We start from the raw sequence: 20,733 nt of genomic DNA, 5'->3' as shown, positions 1-20,733 counted from the left end.
ATTGAGAGTCTAGAGTCAAATGTTCTTCACTCTGACAGGATCACAAATCCACTGACAATCTTTACTGGGGTATCAACGGAATCTTTTGAATCAAGTTTCCATGGGAGGAACCCAGAAAAATGGGACCTAGAGAAAGACTTCCTGTTACTGTGGTCGTCTGTGGTCATTTTTCAGTAACTGATAATCCCAGAGTAAAATATTACAGAACAGAATAAGATACCAAAATCCAAATTGTGTGTGTGTGTGTGTGTAATAAAGGTGGCACTTCAAAACAGTAGGGAAATGATGGATTATTTATATTTAATAAATGGTACTGAGGTAATTCATTAAACATCTGGAGCACAAAAAGGTACTATCCTACCTTACATCATAAATTCCAGGCAGGTTAAGGTTTTAAGTGTGAAAACAATAACATTAAATAACTAGAATAAAACAAAAGCGAACATTTACTTGTTAAAGGTACAAAAGAAAACACTGATAGACTACATAAAAACATAAAATATCTGTACATCAAAATAAAATAAAAAAGCAAACTACAAACTGGGAAAAATCTTTGTAATATACATGACAAAGAATTAATATTCTAACTACATTTAAGCTTTTACACATCAATAAGAACTTATGAACACACCTCAATAGGGAAATGGAGAAAAGGTATGAACAAGCAATTCACACACACACAAAATGACCAGTGAACATATACATGCACACACACATTCAATTTTTTTTTTAATTTTTTTTTTATTTATTTGAGAGAGAGAGAATGAGAGACAGAGAGCACGAGAGGGGGGAGGGTCAGAGGGAGAAGCAGACTCCCTGCTGAGCAGGGAGCCCGATGCGGGACTCGATCCCGGGACTCCAGGATCATGACCTGAGCCGAAGGCAGTCGCTTAAACAACTGAGCCACCCAGGCGCCCCTCAATTGTTATTAAAAAAAAGAAATAAAAATTAAAATATGAGTGAAATAACATTTTTACCTATCAAATTTGCAGAGATTTAAAAAAAATAATGCTCCATGTTAGCAAGATCTCAAACTACACACCCTCTATACTGTTGGTGGAGGTGGAGACCAATTTGGCAAAATATATCAAGTCTTAAACATGTTCATACCCTTTGGACCAATAACTCCACACCAAGGAATTCATTCTGAAGAAGCAATATCAGATTCACAAAAAGCCTCATACAAGGATATCCATCAGTGTTATTTATAAGATAAAAAATTGGAAACTGGGCGCCTGGGTGGCTCAGTTGGTTAAGCGACTGCCTTCGGCTCAGGTCATGATCCTGGAGTCCCGGGATCGAGTCCCGCATCGGGCTCCCTGCTCGGCAGGGAGTCTGCTTCTCCCTCTGACCCTCCTCCCTCTCATGCTCTCTGTCTCTCATTCTCTCTGTCTCAAATAAATAAATAAAATTTAAAAAAAAAAAATTGGAAACAACCTAATGTCCACCAAAAAGGGAATATAGTCACACGAATTATGGCACACACATGATGAAATATTATTTAACTATTAAAAACCATTTTAGTAAGATATTCATGACATACGGCAAGTTAAAAGCAAGGATACAAAACTGCTTAAATCAATGATTCTAGTCTTGAAAGAGATACATACATATTATATGATATATAAAAGTTTGGAGGGAAATAACAGCCAACACATACATACACATACAGACACAAACTGGTTATTTCTAGAGGTAGTTTTACAGGAGATTTGATTTTTTTTTTTACTTTGTATTTTTCTGTATTTTCCAATTTGCTATAAATCTAAATGCAATACAAAAATAAATATAATTTGAGGAGAGTGGGGAGGCAGACTGAATAGGAAAGGCCCAAGGACAAAGTCAGGACACACACAACCACTAGAAACTCCCCTCCACACTGCTCCTGGCTCATTCATCATTTTCCTTTGGGACTGATCAATCAGTTGCAGACAAATCCCCTTAGACATATTATCACTATTATCACCTCACCATCTTATCCAGAGAAGCCTTGCCAATTCCTTGTCAAAATCTAGATATACCACATCTACCATATTTCCCTGACCTACCAGTCCAGTAACCCTGTCCCCTCAAGGCAATTTGGCAAGTCTGACATGACTTGTTTGAACCTGGTAAACCAATACTGGTTCCTGTGCTCACCATTTTTTTTCTGAGTGTTTACAAAACAACTCTTAATAATCTAGTCTGGGGGCACCTGGGTGGTTCGGTGGTTAAGGTTAAGCGTCTGACTCTTGGTTTCTGCTCAGGTCATGATCTCATGGTCATGGGATCAAGCCCCATGCATCGGGCTCCGAGCTCAGCGTGCTCAGCAGGAAGTCGGCTTGAAGATTCTCTCCCTCTGGCCCTCCCCGCCCCACTCGCATGTGTGCACATACATCCACGCACTCTCTCTCTCTAAAATAAATAAATCTTTATTTTTTTAAAAAAAGATTTTATTTATTTGACAAAGAGAGAGCACAAGCAGGGGAAGCGGCAGGCAGAGGGAGAAGCAGGCTTCCCCGCAGAGCAGGGAGCCCTATGCAGGGCTCGATCCCAGGACCCTGGGATCATGACCTGACCCGCAGGCAGTTGCTTAACCAACTGAGCCACCCAGGCATCCCTAAATAAATCTTAAAAAAAAAAAAATCTAATCTGGAATTTAACACAAGATTTGCAAAATTCTTCCTCCCTTGTGAAAATCTGAAGAATATGTATGTAAACCAGACCCTTAATGTACATATTTATACAAAACATATTAGTTTTCTTCTTTTGGTCTATTTAAATTTTTATCACTTAATTTCATCAAGTGGAAAAATCCCCAAATTTCTATGGCCTTTGCTTTTTTAAAGATATCCAAATTCAATGAAAAGTAAACAAAGATCCATTTCTCTTTTTTAAAAAAGATTTTATTTATTTGAGACACAGCAAGAGAGGGAACACAAGTAGGGGAAGTGGGAGAGGGAGAAGCAGGCTTCCCGCGTAGCAGGGAGCCTGATGTGGGGCTTGATCCCAGGACCCTGAGATCATGACCTGAGCCGAAGTCAGACGCTTAAGGACTGAGCCACCCAGGCGCCCCAACAAAGATCCATTTCAAGAGAATGAAAGCCTTATCACAGGAAAGAAGAGGGGAAGACAAGGCCCTTATTAAAGCAAGACGGTTATTAGCTCAAGACTTTGTGATTCAATAACAGTCTAGGTACAAATAGAAATGTAAATTGAATTTTCAACTCAATTCCATTTATCTGACACAAAATTTGAGGTAGAAGAAACATTAGAGATCATTTTGCACAGTCCCCTTATTTTACAGATCAGAAAATTGAGGCTCAAAGAGATTGACTAGCATAAGATCATTCAGCTAACTTAAAAATAAAGTGAGAACTAGGACACCCGGGTGGGATCAGTCGGTTAAGAGCCCAACTCTTAATTTCAGCTCAGGTCATGATCTCAGGGTTGTGAGATCGAGCCCCATGTCAGGCTCCATGCTCAGGAAAGATTCTCTCTCTCTCTCTCTCTCTCTCTCTCTCTCTCCCCCCCCGCCCCTCCCCCACAAAAAGATAAAGTAAGAACTAGAACCCAGGGCCTTGGCTCCTCCTCCAAGATGATTCCCATAGGATTTAATGACTTAGCATTTATACATACACACACACAAAATATATGTGTATTTTTTATACATATGTATACACATTATTTATATATATATTCTTAACATAAGGAAGCAAAAACTGTATTTTTTCAGTAACAATGACAGGCCCAAATTATTCTACTTCTCCTATTTCTCTTTAAAACAAAATAATTTCGGGGGCGCCTGGGTGGCTCAGTTGGTTGGGCGACTGCCTTCGGCTCAGGTCATGATCCTGGAGTCCCTGGATCGAGTCCCGCATCGGGCTCCCTGCTCAGCGGGGAGTCTGCTTCTCCCTCTGACCTTCCCCCTCTCATGTGCTCTCTCTCTCTCATTCTCGCTCTCTCAAATAAATAAATAAATAAATAAAATCTTTAAAAAAAATAAAAAAATTAAAAAAAACAATTTCCCTATTACAGAATATAAGGCTAAAGCTTTAAATAAATCAACAGTGTAAATAACAGGGTCAAGATTTCAACAAGCAATACACTGAATTAAAAGGAAATCTCAAAGAGCTATAACTAAATAAATAATTCCTTCTCATTCCTATATATTATTATAGTCATTCTATCCTATCAGGAAAACTGATGTTTTTTGTTTTTAAAAATTTTTATTATTTATTTGTCAGAGAGAGAGAGCGCTCACAAGCAGGGGGAGTGGCAGGCAGAGGGAGAAGCAGGCTCCCCGCCGAACAAGGAGCCCATGTGGGGCTCGATCCCAGGACCCTGGGATCATGACCTGAGCAGAAGGCAGACGCTTAACCGACTGAGCCACCCAGGCGTCCCAAAAAACTGATGTTTTATAGGATTTTGTCTCAAACCATCTAACAAGGAAAAGAAAGCACCTGCCTAGCTAGGTGCAGAATGCTTTGCCAACTCCAGCTACCATGTGCCTGGGCTACATGGGAGATAGAAAACCCCCAGCACAAACACACATATCTGTATATAAAGTTCAGCCCAGTAGGCAAAATTGGAAAGAAAGCTAACATTTTTTTCTCTTCTAAGTTTCTCTCCTAAGTTTACAAACTTCAGGGCTGGCCTAAAAGGTAAAAGGGTGCAGCCACTTTGGGAAATAGTTTGGCAGTTCCTCCAAAATGTTAAATGTTAAGTTACCTTATGACCCAGCAATTCCATTCCTAGGGATGTGTGTGTATGTGTGTGTATGTATACATCTCCAAGAGAGTTGAAAACATGACCACACAAAAACTCGTCTATGACTGTTCACAGGAGTATTCGTAATAATCAAAAGGCAGAAACAACTCAAATGTTCATAAGCTGATGAATACAGGAACAAAATGTGATAAAGTCACAGGATGGAATATTATTCATCCATAAAAAAGGAACGAAGTACTGATACATGCTACAACATGGATGAACCTAGAGAACATTATGCTAAATGAAAGAAGGCAGACACAAAAGACTACATATGGTATGATTCCATTTATATGAACCGGCCAGATAAAGTAACTTTATAGAAACAGAAAGTAGATTAGTGGTTGCCTAGGGCTAGGGGAGGGGAGAAGTTGGAGGAAATGGGGAGTGACTGCTAATGGGACAGGGCTCCTTTTAGGGGTGAGGAAAATGTTCTAAACTTAATTGTGGTGACAGTTGCAGCAGTCTGAACATTCTAAAAAACACTGAACTGTATGCTTTAAATGAGTGAATTGTTGGGTATGTGAATAAGCTGTGGTTTTTTTCTGTTTTTTTTTGGGGGGGGGGGGGCCCTATCACTTTTATCAGGTCAGCATTCCTAGCTAAAATTATCTACACCCAAGGCTTCAGCCCCTCTAGCCCTCAGTGATAAGAGTGAAAGGTAGTCCCTTATCCTCCTGGTTCCCTCTGATCACCTGAGTAATAACATAGTTGTCCTGCTCTGGTCTCGAGTCAATTTAGAAAAGAAATAGGGTGAGAATCAAATCAGGGGATGGAGCAAAGCAAAAATGAATAGGAAACAATAAGCACATGAAAAAATGCTCAATGTCACTAGCCGCTGGGGGAATGCAAATGAAAACCCCAGAATATTATTTCAGACTCACCAGGATGGCTAGAACCAAAAAGACTGACACTAACAAGGGTTGGTGAGGATAGAGAGAAAGTGGAACCCTCACTGCTGGGAATGTGAGGTTGGTGTAGCTGCTACGGAAAACAGCCTAGCCATTCCTCAAAAGGTTCAACATAGAGTTGCCATATGATCCAGTAAGTATACATACCCAAAAGAAATGGAAACACATGTCCATGCAAACCTTTGCATATGGATGCTCATAGAGCATTATTCATAATAGACTCAAAGTGGAAACAACCCAATATCTGTCAACTAATGAATGGATAAACAAAATATGTTGTATGCGTATAACAGAATATTATTCAGCCAGAAACAGAAATGAAGTCCTGGTACATGCTACAACACGGATGAACCTTGAAAACACTATGTTAAGTGAAAGTAGCCAGTCACAAAAGACCACAATTATATGAATCCATCTATATGAAATGTCCAGAATAGGCAAATCCATTAAGAGAAAGGAAGTAGATTCGTGGTTGCCTAGTACTCAAGGGGATGGGGAGTTGGGGCAGGGGGGTGGTTACACCTAAAGGGTACAGTTTTCTTTCTGGGTTGGTGAAAATGTTCTAAAATTGACTGAATTGATGTGAATATTCTGAACACTACTGAATTGTAGCCTTAAATGAGTGAACTACAAGGTCATAAAAAAATGAATGACAAATACTCCATTTCACTTGAAGAAATGAGAAATGCCTACTTACTGAATTAATATTCTTAAGCCTGCACACATTTGCTACTATGTCAAAGCAAACCAGCTCCCATCTTTTTGTTCCTCCTGGGTTCCCCCACATTATCATTCTATAGTAGTCTTCCAAAGCCCACTTTCTTTTTGTAGGAATCTGTAGGTCTCCCTCAGGCTTCCAGCAGCCCCTCTACTCCCTGGTTACTTCCTCCTTTGGTACAGGAGTTTGGGGCCATCAAGACTAAAAAGCTGACATTTGGCAGTTGGTTTTACCCCATTTGTTAACAGCTCCTGGCACCTGGAGAGTCTCAGAGCATTATCTTTTTCTGTGTCTAGATGTATCTGGGTAGAAAGAGGGGGCTCACAGCTTCTCTGCTGTGATGGGAGGTAGTTGTGGCCTAGAGGCAAAAGCCCTGGACCTGAAGTTCTCAGGAAATCAGACTTCAAACTTTGATTCTGCTCTTTACTGGCTGTGGGACCTTGAGCAAGTCACTCAACCTCTCTGACCCTCACCTTCCTCATCCTCCAAATTGGGGATGATACCATCTATCCCACAGGGCTATCCTGAAGATGGATGCTTACAAAACCATCTGGAGCATATAGAGATACTCACTAATTCAGTAGAACAAACCATGGAACAGGCTCTAGTCTATGTGGGGGGGGACACAAGCATGAATACAAAACGAGTTGCCTTTAAACTATTCAGTGCAGAAATGCTGTTAACAGGACTTCATTTTCTGCCTTCCCTATATTAGTCTTCTTTTAGGATAGCAAAAGGAGTTTCAGGAGTTGAATTCTTTGCCTTGGTAAACCTTCACCTCTGTGCTCTCAAGAGAGATCACGCTGATAGGGTAACAGCTATGGTTACATCTTCAATTCTCCAACAGGGGGAGATGGGATGGTTCCTGAACGTCATGGGAAAAATGCTACTTTTATGCTTTCAAGTTATTATCATCACTGATCCTTAATTCTTTCATGAAGGCCTTCCCTAAAGGCATTTCCATGGTCAAAGTGTGCTTATTCAGCACTTCAAAGTAAGTATGGAAAACAGATACTCTCTTACTCTCTTCCCCCCTTGCCTGTCCAGATTTACATGCCATGTGAAAACTTCTGGTCATAAGATATCAATTCCCAGTTTAGCTACCTTAGTGACCAATTTCTGGCTCACCTCCTGATTTGGGGCTCAGGTTTTACTCTAAAAACAAAAGGGCTTTCCAGAAAAATACTAGTTCAGCTTATAAACAGAGGCTGAAAACAAAGTAACTAGGGGGAAAAATGTAGGAGATAGTTCCTAAATTAAAATGTTATAACATGAAGCCCATACTTCCCTTGGTGGAGCAATTTCACAAATCACAGAAAAATATTTTTCATTTTAGAATAGATTGGGCGAGAGCCTTTGCCAAGAGCCAGTTGTTTAAATTTTCAATTTGAGTTTTGAGCAGGATTATACATGCCCAAGAACATCATGCTATTTTTAGCTAATAGGTAGGATTGCTGTGTCCACAACAGTTTGGGGCAATCAAGAGTGAAACGATTAAATAGCATCTCTCACTGTGGTACCTTATCATTTAGCACTTCTATTTCTATTTTAATATTTTCCAAAGCTTCATCATAAAAATTCTTGTAAAGCACCCATGCTAGGCACAATACAAAGTTCAACTAGATAGACATGGTTTCTATCTTCATCATGTGTTTAACGCACACTGAATAAACCAGATATATGAAAGAATCCCAAGGTTAAAGCACTCCCATCAAGCTGCCATCCAGCCCCTAAGTGCCCAGGGGAGATACACTGGGAAGCAACTGTCCTACACTTAACACCCTTCCAATGCTTAAACCCTCTCTATGTATTAAAAGGGGAGAGGTAATGAACCTGGTCTAAAATTGACTGCGATGCTGGATATACAACGCTGTGGATACACTAAAAGCCAATGAATTGTACACCTAAATGGGTGCATTGTATGGTAAATGAATTATATCTCAATGAAGCCATTAAAAACAAGGAAAAATTATTCTTACTCTGATTGTTCTAATTAGTCAAAGCTATTTTTTAAGCTCTCATGCTAAATGGTATCTAGCCAAAGACTGCACTGGCTTGGCAATGGAGCTCAGTGGCCACTACGGAGCTCACTCTAATCTACCCCTGCCCATACATCTTTCTTTCCCTAGTCTCTCTTCTTTATTTCCCCAGTTCTTTTCCTGTTGTTCCTCCACTCCAACTAGGTCTTAGGTCTCTCAGGTATTCCCAAGCATGGTTTGTCCCAACTGGTGGACCTCAGACCTAAACCAATTGCTGACCCCTGGCAACTTTCCCTTCATGACCTTAGGCAAATCATGTCCTTGCTCTCCTGTCACTGTTTCGGTTTGCACAAAGACGGGCTGGAGTAGGCAAACCTTTCCAGGTCCCACATTCTATGTGAAAATAATACAAACAATGAACACTTAACGTGGTCCGAAACATGCAAAGTCTCTGCCATTTTGGCCAAGAGACATATATTTGGATTATTCATTTTGTAAATGGCCATGTAATACAATTTTCCAAAGAACAGTATTTAATATATTCATCAAATGATCAACATGGAGTCCTTATTTTTAAAAGCTATCACTTTATCAAAGAAAATTCAGAGCCCAATACTGAATGCTCGACAGTCCCTCTGGACCTGTCTCTGAGGGTCCATTTTCGAAAAGAACAACAACAAAAAAAGCTTTTTGCATGTTGGGGCCCTGCTGGATTTACCAAAGCGAATAAAGAAGTTACCACTGGAGTGGCAGAGCCTTGCCAACACTGGTTCAACTAAATCCTAAGAAAGGCTTTGTTTAGCCAGTGGTAGAGGGACCTAACGTTAAGACAGCACCTCAACATACATTAGAAACTCTCAGAAATACGCTCAGAGAGCAATACACGTTGGCAGGAAAGAATCCCTTTATCCTGGACAACTTGCAGCTTTTTCGGCAAACCAGTTACATTCTCCCAATAAAACTGATAGAAGTATGTAGTCACCAGTTTCCAACATACTACCACCAAATAAATTCACAGTATTGTTTCCATGTGCCCATGGAACATCACAGAGCAAAACCGAAAGAAACACATCAATTTCTCCTACACACACACACACACACACACACCCCCAAATATGCAAGAGAAACCATTTTCTTTGCAGAACCTACAGTTGTCTAAGTTGTGGGCATGACATGATAAATACTGGTTGCTAATAAAAATCAGATGGATAGCTCTCCACTGAGAAGCAAAGCGCACACGCAGAAATAAGAAAACCAACCAACCAACCAACCAACAACCCTAAGGTGTGTTTCTTGTCATTAACTGAACACCAAACATGGAGAGAAATGACTCAAAGTATCCATTTGCATCCCTCTTTCCCTTGACCACAGACCAACAAGTTCTCCTGTTCGTCACCTCCCCACACTTCTGCCCCCATCACAGAAGCCTAGAGCAGAAGGTGGCAGGCCCCTCTCTCCTTCCCCTTCAGGCCCTCGCCTTGAGGCACTGAACCGGGGCGGGGGGGGGGGGGGTGGCGGAAAGGACAAAGGTAGGCGCTTCCGATCCCTCACAGCTCGGCGACAGGGCTCCCGGCCTCTCCCCTTCTCATCACGGAACCAGAGCACCTGCCCGGGAGAGGTCCCTTCCTCCCCCTTAGTAACCGGCCCACGGGGCCTAGGTGTCCAAGGAGTCCAGGCGCTGCAGCCCCAAGGGACAAAGGCCGGGCTTACAAAGAGGAGGGGGAGGCGAAAGAAGTCGGGAGCGGTGTGAAACCCTCGCAAACAAAAGCGGGGCTGGGGGTGGGGGCGGGGGTGGGGTCCTGAGACTACCAAGCCAGGCTCGGGGGTTCCCAGAGGTAGCCAGGTTTGGCGGATTAATGCGTGTGGGGGAGGGGGGCGGCAAGAAAATTCCTCGGAGGAAAGGGATTAGGGAGCTGCGGGGACGCTGCGGCCGCCGGGCAGGAGGCTGCGGGGAGGGCAGAGGTCCCGGGGCGAAAAGGGGCACAGTTCGTGAGTGGAGAGAGGTGATGGCAAAGAGGTGAGGGCCACACAGGGCCCAGTGGCGGGAGAGCGGGCGCTCAGCCCCGGGCGGCGCTCCCCCGGGGCCGAGAGGGGGGCTCTCAGGAGGGGCTCCCGAGCTGTGCGCACCACACGGGGCTGGGGGCGTGAGGCGGCGGGAGTCCGGGGAGGGCGCAGAGTAGTTGGGGGCGCAGTGCTGGAAAAGAGAGAGTTTGAGAACAGAACCGTAGAGAGGCGGGGGGGGGGAACTGCGAGGGGGCCTGACCCTCGTCCGCCCCACCTCACCTGGCGCCGGGTCGGAGTCCAGGTCTAGTGCCGAGAAAGCGCCAGCTCCGGCCAGCCCCTCCGTCCCGCGCGGGAGACCACGGACACAAAGCGGGGCGCGCGGGAGGAGGGGAGGAGGGAGGGGGAGGGGAAGGGGAGGGGGAGGGAGGAGGAGGAGACGCCTGAGGCGCGCGACGGGGCGGGGGGGGAGGAGGGGCGCCCGCCGCCCTCCGCCTGGGTCACGGGGCGGGGCGTGCGGCTGGAGGCCGCGCTCGGCCCGCCAATGGCCACCCCGCCGGCCGGCTGACTGGGGCGCGCCATCCGGCAGCTCACCTCGGCACCTGGGCCTCGGCTGGCCCCAGCCAATCAAACGCCTTCATTTGCATACCCAGCCCCGCCCTTTCGCCCCAGCCAGGGGCCGGCTCCCCGAGAACACAAAGAAGGCCCCCCGTAGGGGGAGGGGGTCCACTCCCGAGTGCCTAGCCCGACGGCCTAGCATCACCTTTTCAGTGCGTTTATGGATCTTTCTCAGTCACCCTGATGAGAGGAAGGAAGTGGGGGGGTCATAGGGGTTTGGACCAAGATCCCTCAAGAGGTCGGATCTCTTCGCCGGGAGGTCCTTCTACCCGAGTGCTACTCTCCTCCCGTTCCACCGCACACATTTGCGCCGCTTCGCCTCTGAGCCCTGCACCTCCGCCCCTCTTCCTCCGGCCCTTTTTCTAGTCGCCCCAATCTCTGTGCTTCCTTCCGTAGGCTGCTGCCCACTACTGGCCTTCCGCTGCACTGCAGCCCTCATCCGCAGGCTCTGAGCACAGCCTCCGAGAGATGCTTCCAAAGGCGCCCAAACCTACCCCTGTCCAGAAGGAAAACCAGAGAGGAAGAGGTTACTGCCCTAAGGTAGAAGGGGCCTGATCGAGTGACTTTGGTACCTGTGATGGCAAAAAGCCGACACTTTGGTCTAAACTCCCCAAATCATCTTGTCCAACCTTCCATCTCCTACCTTCAGGTCTGTACTGGGCCACAATGGTGACTGACTGGCCGGCGCGTTTTAGAGCAGCTGCAGCTTGCTCGTGGGTTGCATTCCTCAGGTTCACGCCATTCACCTGTCCAAAGAGAGGAGCTATGAGCCATCCCCAAAACAAGAAAGGCTGTCCTCTGTCCTAGCAGTTAGGAGAGGGAGATGGGTAGCCCATCCCTAAGCCTGCTCAGCTGCGTTTCTCAATATCCCATCCTTGCCCCTAAGACGCGACCAAAAGAATATGACATCTCTAGTGTAATAATTATCTTTGTGGGGGTCAAATGCCAACCAGGGTTAAGATCCAACACACATTCATTTCCTCCTCAAGGATAAGTGTGGGCTCAGTCCCTGGCACTCCCTAAGGTCATCTCTAAAGAGAATGTTCAGTTTTCTCCAGCTCAGCCTTCCCCCATCTCAAGAAGCATTCCCTGGAGAAAGCAAGATCTCCCCTCCTCCCTTTCAGACTGGCATGGCTCCCATCCTCCCACCTCTCCTTTGTCTCCTCACCGATAAGATCCTGTCTCCCCTGCGCAGCTCCCCACTCAGGTCAGCTGGGCCTCCTGCCAGGATGAAGGAGACAAAAATGCCTTCTCCATCCTCTCCTCCTACGATGTTGAAGCCCAGGCCTGTGGAGCCCTTGTGCAGGATGATCTTGCGGGGCTCTCTGGGGGGAAAGAAGTAGAAGGGTAAGGACAAGGTGGCTATAAACTGTTGTCCCTGTGAGGGCCAGCCTAGAACAAGGCCCATAGTGCTTTAGCATGACTAGGTCCCTTTAGGTATGATAGCCGGTTGCTTCCTTCCTCTCCCGAAACCTGCTTGGCTGCTGTCTTCTGCCAGGTGCCAAGTTTCAGTTCCTCTTCCCTCCCTTCTTCCTGAGGGCTTGCAGTCAGCTTCCCAGTGGACAGTCCCCTACTCTCTCAGTTCAACACACCCGTACCCTGTCTAGAGACCGTCACCTCGGAGCCCATTCACTCATCCTCTTTCTCCCCAGATTCTCCTATCCCACCACCTGCGTGAGGGACCCGGGCCACAACAAGGGGAACCAGTTAGGGGCACTGGAACCCAGCTTGGGGTTGATCGCTCTCACCATCCGCAAAATGTACCTACTTCCTTTGCATATGCTCTTCCACAGTCTCAGAATTCCACCCACCAACTGTGACCCCTCCTACCTTCCCCAACCACAGATCTGGTCACCAGCTACTACTATGTGCCCTTGCCAGGTCATGTGGGAGACAGGTAAAGAAATCCCAGGTCCCCAGAAGGAGCCGAGGAGCCTAACTTAAGATTGAGTTAACACAGGAAAACTCCCAACTGCAACTAACCATGTTATGTCTGGGGCAGCCCTCTGGAAATGGTCAGTGCCATCAGGTGAGAGCTACGGCCGCTCGCGTGTATCCACAGAACCCGACTCCCAGCACACTTTTCCTGGCCCACCGCCTTCACTTGAAAGCATCTTTCCTCAGAAGAGCCCCAAGTCCAAGACTCCTCCTTTGTTGCTCCCCGTCTTGGGTGCGAGGCTCCCTCCCTGAGTCCCGGATGCTCTTCGCTCAGATCCCTCTCTCCTCCTACCTGGCATCCCCTCCAGGCCGCAGCGAGCGCAGCGGCCAGGCCCACCTCTGCGAAGCCCTCCTCCAGGCCGAGGCCGAGGCCGGGCCCAAGCCCAGGGCCAAGCCGGAGCCTGAGAACTTGCGTGCCCTCTCCATGGCTCCTCCAGCTCTCCCCCCCTTCCCCCGCACCCGTCCGCCTACCCTTCCGGCTCCACTGCAGCCTACCAGGCCCCACCCCGCCGCAAACCTGTCCCCCGGAGCCCCGGCCGGCCGGACCAGTTCCACGGCCCGCCGCCGCCGCGGCCGCCGCCAGAGCGGGGCGGGGCCGTTCCCTGGGAGGCCACCGGGCCCGCCGGCCTCCCAGCGTCCCGCCAACCCCGCCGGCTCAACGGCTTTTTTCCTCTAATTTAGGACGCCTGCCGCAGAGGGGGGCAGCAACTGTCTCGGGGAAGGAAGCCCCCGCAGCTTCCACCTCCTCAGCCCCTACACGCTCCACCCCGCCTTACTCGCTACTTTCGGATCGGGGCCACAGGCTCGGCACTCCCCCTGATGGTGGAACTTGTCCCTGCAGCTCCCTCTGTCCCTCCCTAGGGCGCTAAGGGCTGAGAGAGGGAGGGCTGCAGACCCCAAAGAGAAGTGATGAGGACTTTCTCCTCTTCTCGGCCATACTACAAGGAGACCTGTGGCTAGCCAGAAACGGATTCCTATCCTCTTCAGCCCTAAGTAGGATAACGGGGTGGCGAGGGGGGAGCTTTTTACCTGGTGAAGTCCTCCTCAGCCAGCATGTGCCTAGGGATAGGAGAGTAGCGGGCAGGGGGAACCTGAGGAGGAGCAGGGTAGCTGACCTTGCTCTCCACAGCTCCAAGATAACCCAGGCTGGAATTATGGCTTATGTGGTTGTCAGCCAAGGCAGTAAAAGCTGGAATCAAGAAAAGGAGCGAAAAGTTCAGAGACCACTCCACGCACGTCCCTACCCCACCCCCGCCAAGGACTGAGGCCCCACACCCCACCTCAGATGCAAAAGCCACCAAGGGATGCTGATTCCTCAGGCCTCTCTTCCCCTCTCCCCCCCTCCCACCCCCGGGTTCCTCCTCCACAGTCCCTTTCTGAATCCTGGGCTCACTCCTGTGAGTCTTAGAAAGAGCTAAAGTCAAGCAGTCTACAAAGAAAGGCATGACTAGAGGTGTGACTAATAATAATCCCTCACATCTCTATAGCCTAATACGGTTTTCCAAGGGCTTTCTCGTCCATGATCTCATTTGATCCTTGCAGCAGTCCTATGAGGAAGGCAGCCCATATATCATTAGCTCCGTTTTGCCAAAGAGGAAACTAAAGACAGGCGAAAGGGACTCGTCCAAGGGCACCCAGCTCTAACGGACGGAGCTGGGCTCCGGGCTCAGTTCTCCCGAGCACTAGCGTGCGCGCTCTCTCTCTCCCTCTCTGAACAGGGGGGTTGAATCCCTTCCCCTCCAGAAACCAGGGGGGCAGGGGCTTCAGGCCAGGGGCAGGGCGGACCGGTACGTACTGCTGGCGTAGTCAGGGGGTGCATACATGTCGTTGAGGTGGAGGCTGCCTGGCTTGGCCACCTTCAGATAGACCATGTCAGATGTGTTCTTCAGCGAAGCCACAGCTTCCTCATGCCTCACGTCCTGCAGATTGGTGTTGTTCACCTAGAAGAGGAGAGGCCTTCTTAGGGCTGGCACTGGGGAGAAGGGAGGGCCTCTCCAGGGAACCCCAAAGGTGCCCTATCAGTGAAATTCGACAGGGCTCTCTCTAACGGAGGCCCAGGGTAGTGCTGTGAGAAGTGGAGAAGCATTAAGAGAGCAGAGCAGAAGGGAACAGCCTTGCTCCTTGCCTGACGCCCCAGGCTTAGGGGGCCCCAGCCATGAAAAGAACGAGGCCCTTGGTATCTGAGGGCACACAACTCAGATGGTGATGATGCTCTTGAAATCCCCCCACAATGCTGGGGGCCCCTGAATGAGGTTCAGGTGGAATGAGAGGCTACTTGCGCCCCACCTCCCCACCCTACCCTACCATTTGGGCATCCCCAAAGGCTGTCTCACCGCCAACAGCCGGTCCCCGATCTGCAGGCGTCCGTCCTTCTGAGCAGCACCCCCCTCGATGATCTTGGTGATATAGATGCTGTTGTCTCCTGGGATGTGCTGGTTGCCAATCCCCCCAGCAATGCTGAAACCCAGGCCTGGGTGGGGGCCCGAAGGGAGTGGGAGAGGGCCACAAGGAGAAGTTAGAGTGCTCAGTCAATCCCAGACCGAACTCCCCACCGCAGCCAACCCACTGGCCCCACGGGAGCACCCCTCACCGCCCCCCCCCACGGGGGGGGAACCCAGACACTAGGCTGCCATCCCCATGTCAGTCAGGGGGAGTGAGATGGGAGGTCAAGAAAGAAGCCTGTGAGCTAGAGCGGGGCGTCAGGCAAGGAGTAAGGCTGTTCCCTTCCATGTCCTAGGGAGCCAACCAGGGGCCTCTGGCCAGAGCACAGGAGCCCAGAGGGCCGAACCTTTGGGCCCTTTGAGCAGGTTGACCTCCATGATGGTCTCAGGCGGGGGCTGTCTCCTCCGCACCACCAACCGCACCACAGGGCCCGCCTCCTTCAGCGCCTCCACGGCCCGGCTGTGCACCACCTCCGACACGTCCACCTCATTCACCCTCAGCACACAGTCATTCACCCTGCGGAGGAAGCCCCAGAGGCATGACACCCTGCCACCGCCCCTCCACCCCCTCTCCCACCTCCTCTTCCTTCCCTCCCCGCCCCTCCCCTGCGCCCTCTGAGATCTAACAAAAGGGTCATCCTGCCCGGGCAGCCCTCCTCCCCTCATGTCCATCCTGCCCCTGCCACCCCCGGCCCAGCTTTCAGACCACCTCACCCCAGCCTCCCGTCCATGGCAGCTGCTCCACCAGGGATTATCTTGGTAATAAAGATGCCAGGGTCATCGGGGACATGGGGGTTGTCGATGCCACCTGCAATGCTGAAGCCCAGGCCAGAATTGCCCTGCAGAAGGGGGGCGGAGGGGCACAGTCCGCTCACTCAGAGGGCATGAGGGAGGGTTCTGGATCTCCCCGCTTTGCCCCACCCCCCAGAGGCAGGTTCTTTGCCAGGCCTCAGAAGGGGCCACGGCCGGCTGGCACACAGCTTCCCTGTGCCGACCGACCGTTCTAGCACAGAGGCCTCAGCAAAGCCAGCCCTTCCCCAATTCCCCAGGCCTCAGCGAGCAAGGTCAATTAATATCTGTTAGTTGGTTGATTGATTGATTGATGCAGTATGCGGGCCTCCAAGAGCCACCGTTCCCCGCCCCCCCCCCCACCAGTCGTCTCAATGCAGGTGCCCCTCCACGAGGCTTGAGCCTGAGGTCCTGGGCCCTTCCCTTTCCTGGTCTGAACCCTCTCTTCCCCTTCCATCCCGACCCGCTGGCAGACTCACCCGCTCAAGTACTATTTCCTCATACTTGAACATGCCGTCGCTGCCATTCACCTACAGGGGAAGACACAGGCACTTCCATGAATGCTTCCTGCCCTCTCCCCGACCCCCCCCCCCCTGCCCCAATCAACCCGCTCCTCCCCCACCCCCCAAGAGTAGCAGCCCGAATTGACCCCAGGACACCTCTTGGCCACAAATGGGGACAGGCTGACCCTGCGGAGGCCACACCCCTCCCTCGCTTCCAGCCATGTCAGGCCGACCCCATTTAGCCCAGATCAATTGTCTGGGACTGAGCCAGCCAGTGGTGCACTCACTGAGAGGCTGGGCTCCAGGGCCTCGGGGTTCTCTTAGGAGGGGTGCAGCGCTGGCCTAAGGGGGATGGCGGAAATGGAACATGGTAGGCAAACCACAGCACAGCTAGCATCCATGGGTGCACACCCAGTGGCCCCGATGGGGACCTATTCCCCTCCCGGACCGTAGCTCTCCCTGACTTAGGGATCACAGACTCCCACCATGTCCGGACTGGTAGGACAGCAGACACCATCTTGTCCAACCGCCCTCCTGTGACAGACGGTGTGACACTGAGGCCCAGAGAGGACACAGGTTGCAAACCCCAGAGCGCACTGGGGGTTAAGTGGTGGAGCAGGGGTTAGAACCGGGATCTCCAGGTGCTCTTTTGACTAAATCAAGCTGCCAAGGCCACGGGTGTTTTGGCCACTCACCCCCTTCCCCAGCAGACCTCATGAGAAAAGGAAAGGCCACCCTTCAGAATACCCCCAGGAACCCTCCCTCTGTATCTCCTCTGTGTCCCCAGGAACCCGATTCTTCAAACGGGCGGAAGGAGTCAAAGTCCGAATCCATTTTCTACCAAGGGGCTTTTGATCCTGAACTCTTTGTGTTTCCCAGCAGAAAAAGCCGGGGTAGGATCTGGGTGGGAGTCAGAGGCAAAGCCAGGGGCGGGATGGAAGCGGAGTGGACAAGGCTCCCCAGGAGGGAGAAGCTCATAACCCATGGCCTGACTGGCAGCAGAGTCCCTGGCCTTCAGTATACAGCAGCCAAGGGAGGAGAGGCAAGGGAAGGGGATGGAAGCAAGCATTGTTCTGAGCAACCCACAGAACTGGCCTCCCAGACAAGACATACTTGTGGCCATTGTCAAGTGAAAATGTGAGTGTGGGCAGACAAGTAGTCCCTGCTCCCTGGCTCCCACTCTCATCCCCAAGAATGGAGGAACTCCCTTGCCTCTCTCCCCAGGTATCCCAGCCCCCCTCCTCCATCTTTCTCTGGCTGCATTGCCCCTTTCCTGACCCCTGGTGTCCTCCTCTGAAGGGAGCTGCAAACCTAGGGTGGGGGCTCCTTCGTATGCCCTGCTCTACTCCCCGCCACTCCATTGCAGCTTTGGCTTGGAGAAACAGAGAAGGCAGGCAGGGGGGAGGGGGCGGGGGCGGGCTGGCGAGTCATGTCTCCACCTTTTCAGGGCCTGACCCCAGGACTTTATGCCCCGCAGCCCTGGGAGTTGGTGGGAGGACCCCAGCTGCAGCCCCACTCTGGGCCCTGATCCCATGGGGAAGAACCCCCGACGGCTTTTCAGAGCCCCCAAACCAAAACGGCTGCCTGAAGTAACATGCAACAGACACGCAGGCAAAAGGACACCCATGCGGCTCTCTATGCATCTGGTGTACCATGTGTGCCCACATGTGATAAGTAAGCCATGCTTCCATCTCAGCTCCAGCGAGAACCAGAGGCTCCAGCCTCCCGCTGCCCCGCTCAGGGACCCTGCTCCCTGAGCCGGGGGCCATCTGGGCTCAGCCCTGGCAAAGAAACCTTGACCAACTGGCCCAGCCTTGGGACTGGCACCTGTCTGCCAGTTGAGCAGGATAAGCCTGAGAGAGTGTTTGCAAGGGTAGGGCCCCAGGATACGGGGTGGGGGGTGGGAGGAAAGACGGGGACTCACTGGAGAGGGCAAGGAGCCGAGGCAAGGGCCATGGGGAGCAGAGAGTGTGGACAGACAGAAGGCCAGAACTGAGGACTCTTCTCCCTAGGAAGTCCCCACCTTTGCTGCTGAGTGAGAGCACATTCTATCCCCAGAGGAGGACAGAGGCGGCCAGAACGGTCACCAGCTTGGGGCGGGCAGCACCTGCCCTCGACAGCAAAGCCTCTTTCTCCTCTCTCCCTAACCTGGGGGCTGCAGAGCCAAATAAGCAGACAGGCCCTCCGCTATGCATGCCAAGGACCTGGCTCTGCCGGCCCAGCCTCCATTTTGCTGCTTCTCCCACAGATGCTCCTTCCATTTTCTAAGCTGGCAGCTTAGACTGGGAGTAGAATCCGGAGTTGTGCCCAGCACCCAGGGGTTCCCAAGCTGTGCCAAGTCAGGGCTCGGGGGCCAAGTTCTCTCACATCTGGAGGTACCCGAGGGGGCCATGCCCCACTGGGGCCAGTCCTGCAGCAGGGCAGCTGCCCCTTGCTTGGCTCCAGGCACCATGCTTGCTTCTGTCCCCCCCACCCGCATTTGGGCACCCCCCCCAGAACACACACACTTCAGAGCTGCTGGGACAAAAGAGTCCGTCCTTCTCAGCGGCCTCTCAGCCTTGCTTGGGACGTGTCTCTTGCCTCCTCCCCCTCCCCTCCCTTGCCTGTCAAGCGCCTCTCACCAGGGACAACACACACACACACAGACACACACGCACAGGCACACGCATGCACACACTTGAACCACATGCTCACACACATATACATGTAGCCACACACACGGGCCAACACAGCCATCCCCGCAGCCTCATCTACAGAGACACCTCCACATTCGGAGAGACACCCCCACATGTCCATGTGCACATTCACACACAAAGGGACTGGGACGGAAAGGGACTCATGGCATTGAGGGATGAAGCTCCAGCAGCCGGGCACATGGGCCCCCTCGACATAGATTCCCAGGCGCTCCATCGCCTCCCTCCACACACCTTAACATACATACACACACACACACACGTATGTGCCCCCTACGCAGAGCACCGTGCCCCCTCCTCCCCTCCCGCGGAGACACTCACCACACACAGCCCCCGCAGAACCTCCCGCCCCCCGCCAGACACAGAGACGCTGCTAAACCCCCGCACGGAGACAAACCCAGTTCCCCCCCACAGGGAAATGTGCCCCTCCGCCATACCTTTACCTCCTGACACACACAGCTCCTCCCAATCCCCTCCGAATGGAGACCCCCAAACAGACACACACAGGGAAGCACACATTACCAACGGCCTCTCTTGGCCCAGGTGAAACGCTAGGGCTCAGGTTCTACTGGCTTGAAGCCTCCAGGAACCCCTGCTGCACCCCCAGGCCTCTAGGCCCCCACTCTCCAGCCCCCCCCCCCCGGTTCCCCCCCCCCCCCCCCCCCACCGCTGGTCCATACCTGCTCATACCAGTCCCGGTTGGTACAGGTGCACTCGGGCCACCAGCTGGGGCCACTGCCGTTGAGTTTGGGGGTGCTCTTGCCTGGGACTGGCTTAGGGGGCACTGGCCCCACATCCCGGCCGGTGGGGATGAGCTTGGCCTTGGTGCGGGGGGGTGGGGGTAGCCCCCGCCTGTGAGGGCAGGGTCTGCGAGCTGTAGCCCCCATAGCCCGCGCTGGCTCCATTGCCCCCACCTGGCCCATAGGGGTCAGGCACCTGCCAGTCCCCATAGCCGGGAGGCTCGAGGCGCCGCAGGGCAGCCAGGCGGGTCACCTCATAGCACTCGGGGCACTTACAGCAGTGCTGGTGCTTGTGCATGGCACTGCCCCCCGCCGCCCGGACCCCCCAGCCCACGCCGGTTTCCACGCCGCCGCCGCCGCCGCCGCCGGGCTCCCGGGCACACTCACACTGCTCGGACCAGGAAGGGGGGGGCACCCGTGGGGGCGCTCGGGCGGAGCGGGGCCTGGGGCCGGGCGGGCGTCCCGGGGCTTCTGCCCCCACGCTGCCCCGCACCCACGGCTCCCCCTCCAGCACTGGCGGCTCCGTGTCGCCCGTCGTGGCTCCTGGGCCGAGGCCCAGCGGCAAAGAAGAAGCGGGAGCCTGGGCAGAGGCTGGGCGCTGGGAGGACCGCTCCTGCACTGGTCCCCAGGATGGATCTGAGTGGAGTCAAGAG

General features: G+C 51.7%; 1 protein-coding gene across 1 annotated transcript in view; it reads right to left on the bottom strand.

Moving 5' to 3' along the window:
* DLG3 (discs large MAGUK scaffold protein 3) overlaps nt 1-20,378 on the bottom strand; it is a 54,992-nt gene extending 34,614 nt beyond the window's left edge. Inside the window, 12 exon segments of the mRNA XM_035028702.1 lie at nt 11,620-11,722; nt 12,145-12,301; nt 13,944-14,103; nt 14,710-14,854; nt 15,248-15,384; nt 15,703-15,872; nt 16,070-16,194; nt 16,624-16,674; nt 16,935-16,967; nt 16,969-16,989; nt 20,021-20,173; nt 20,175-20,378. Of these exon segments, the coding sequence (XP_034884593.1) occupies nt 11,620-11,722; nt 12,145-12,301; nt 13,944-14,103; nt 14,710-14,854; nt 15,248-15,384; nt 15,703-15,872; nt 16,070-16,194; nt 16,624-16,674; nt 16,935-16,967; nt 16,969-16,989; nt 20,021-20,173; nt 20,175-20,378 (1,459 nt within the window).
* Nucleotides 20,379-20,733: the final 355 nt, after the last annotated feature.

The sequence above is a fragment of the Mirounga leonina genome, unplaced genomic scaffold (genome assembly GCF_011800145.1).
Source record: "Mirounga leonina isolate KUSES-001 unplaced genomic scaffold, KU_Mleo_1.0 Mir_204, whole genome shotgun sequence".
Taxonomy (NCBI): Eukaryota; Metazoa; Chordata; class Mammalia; order Carnivora; family Phocidae; genus Mirounga; species Mirounga leonina.
Note: the sequence above shows the minus strand (reverse complement) of the source record. Positions and strands in the feature narration are given on the sequence as shown.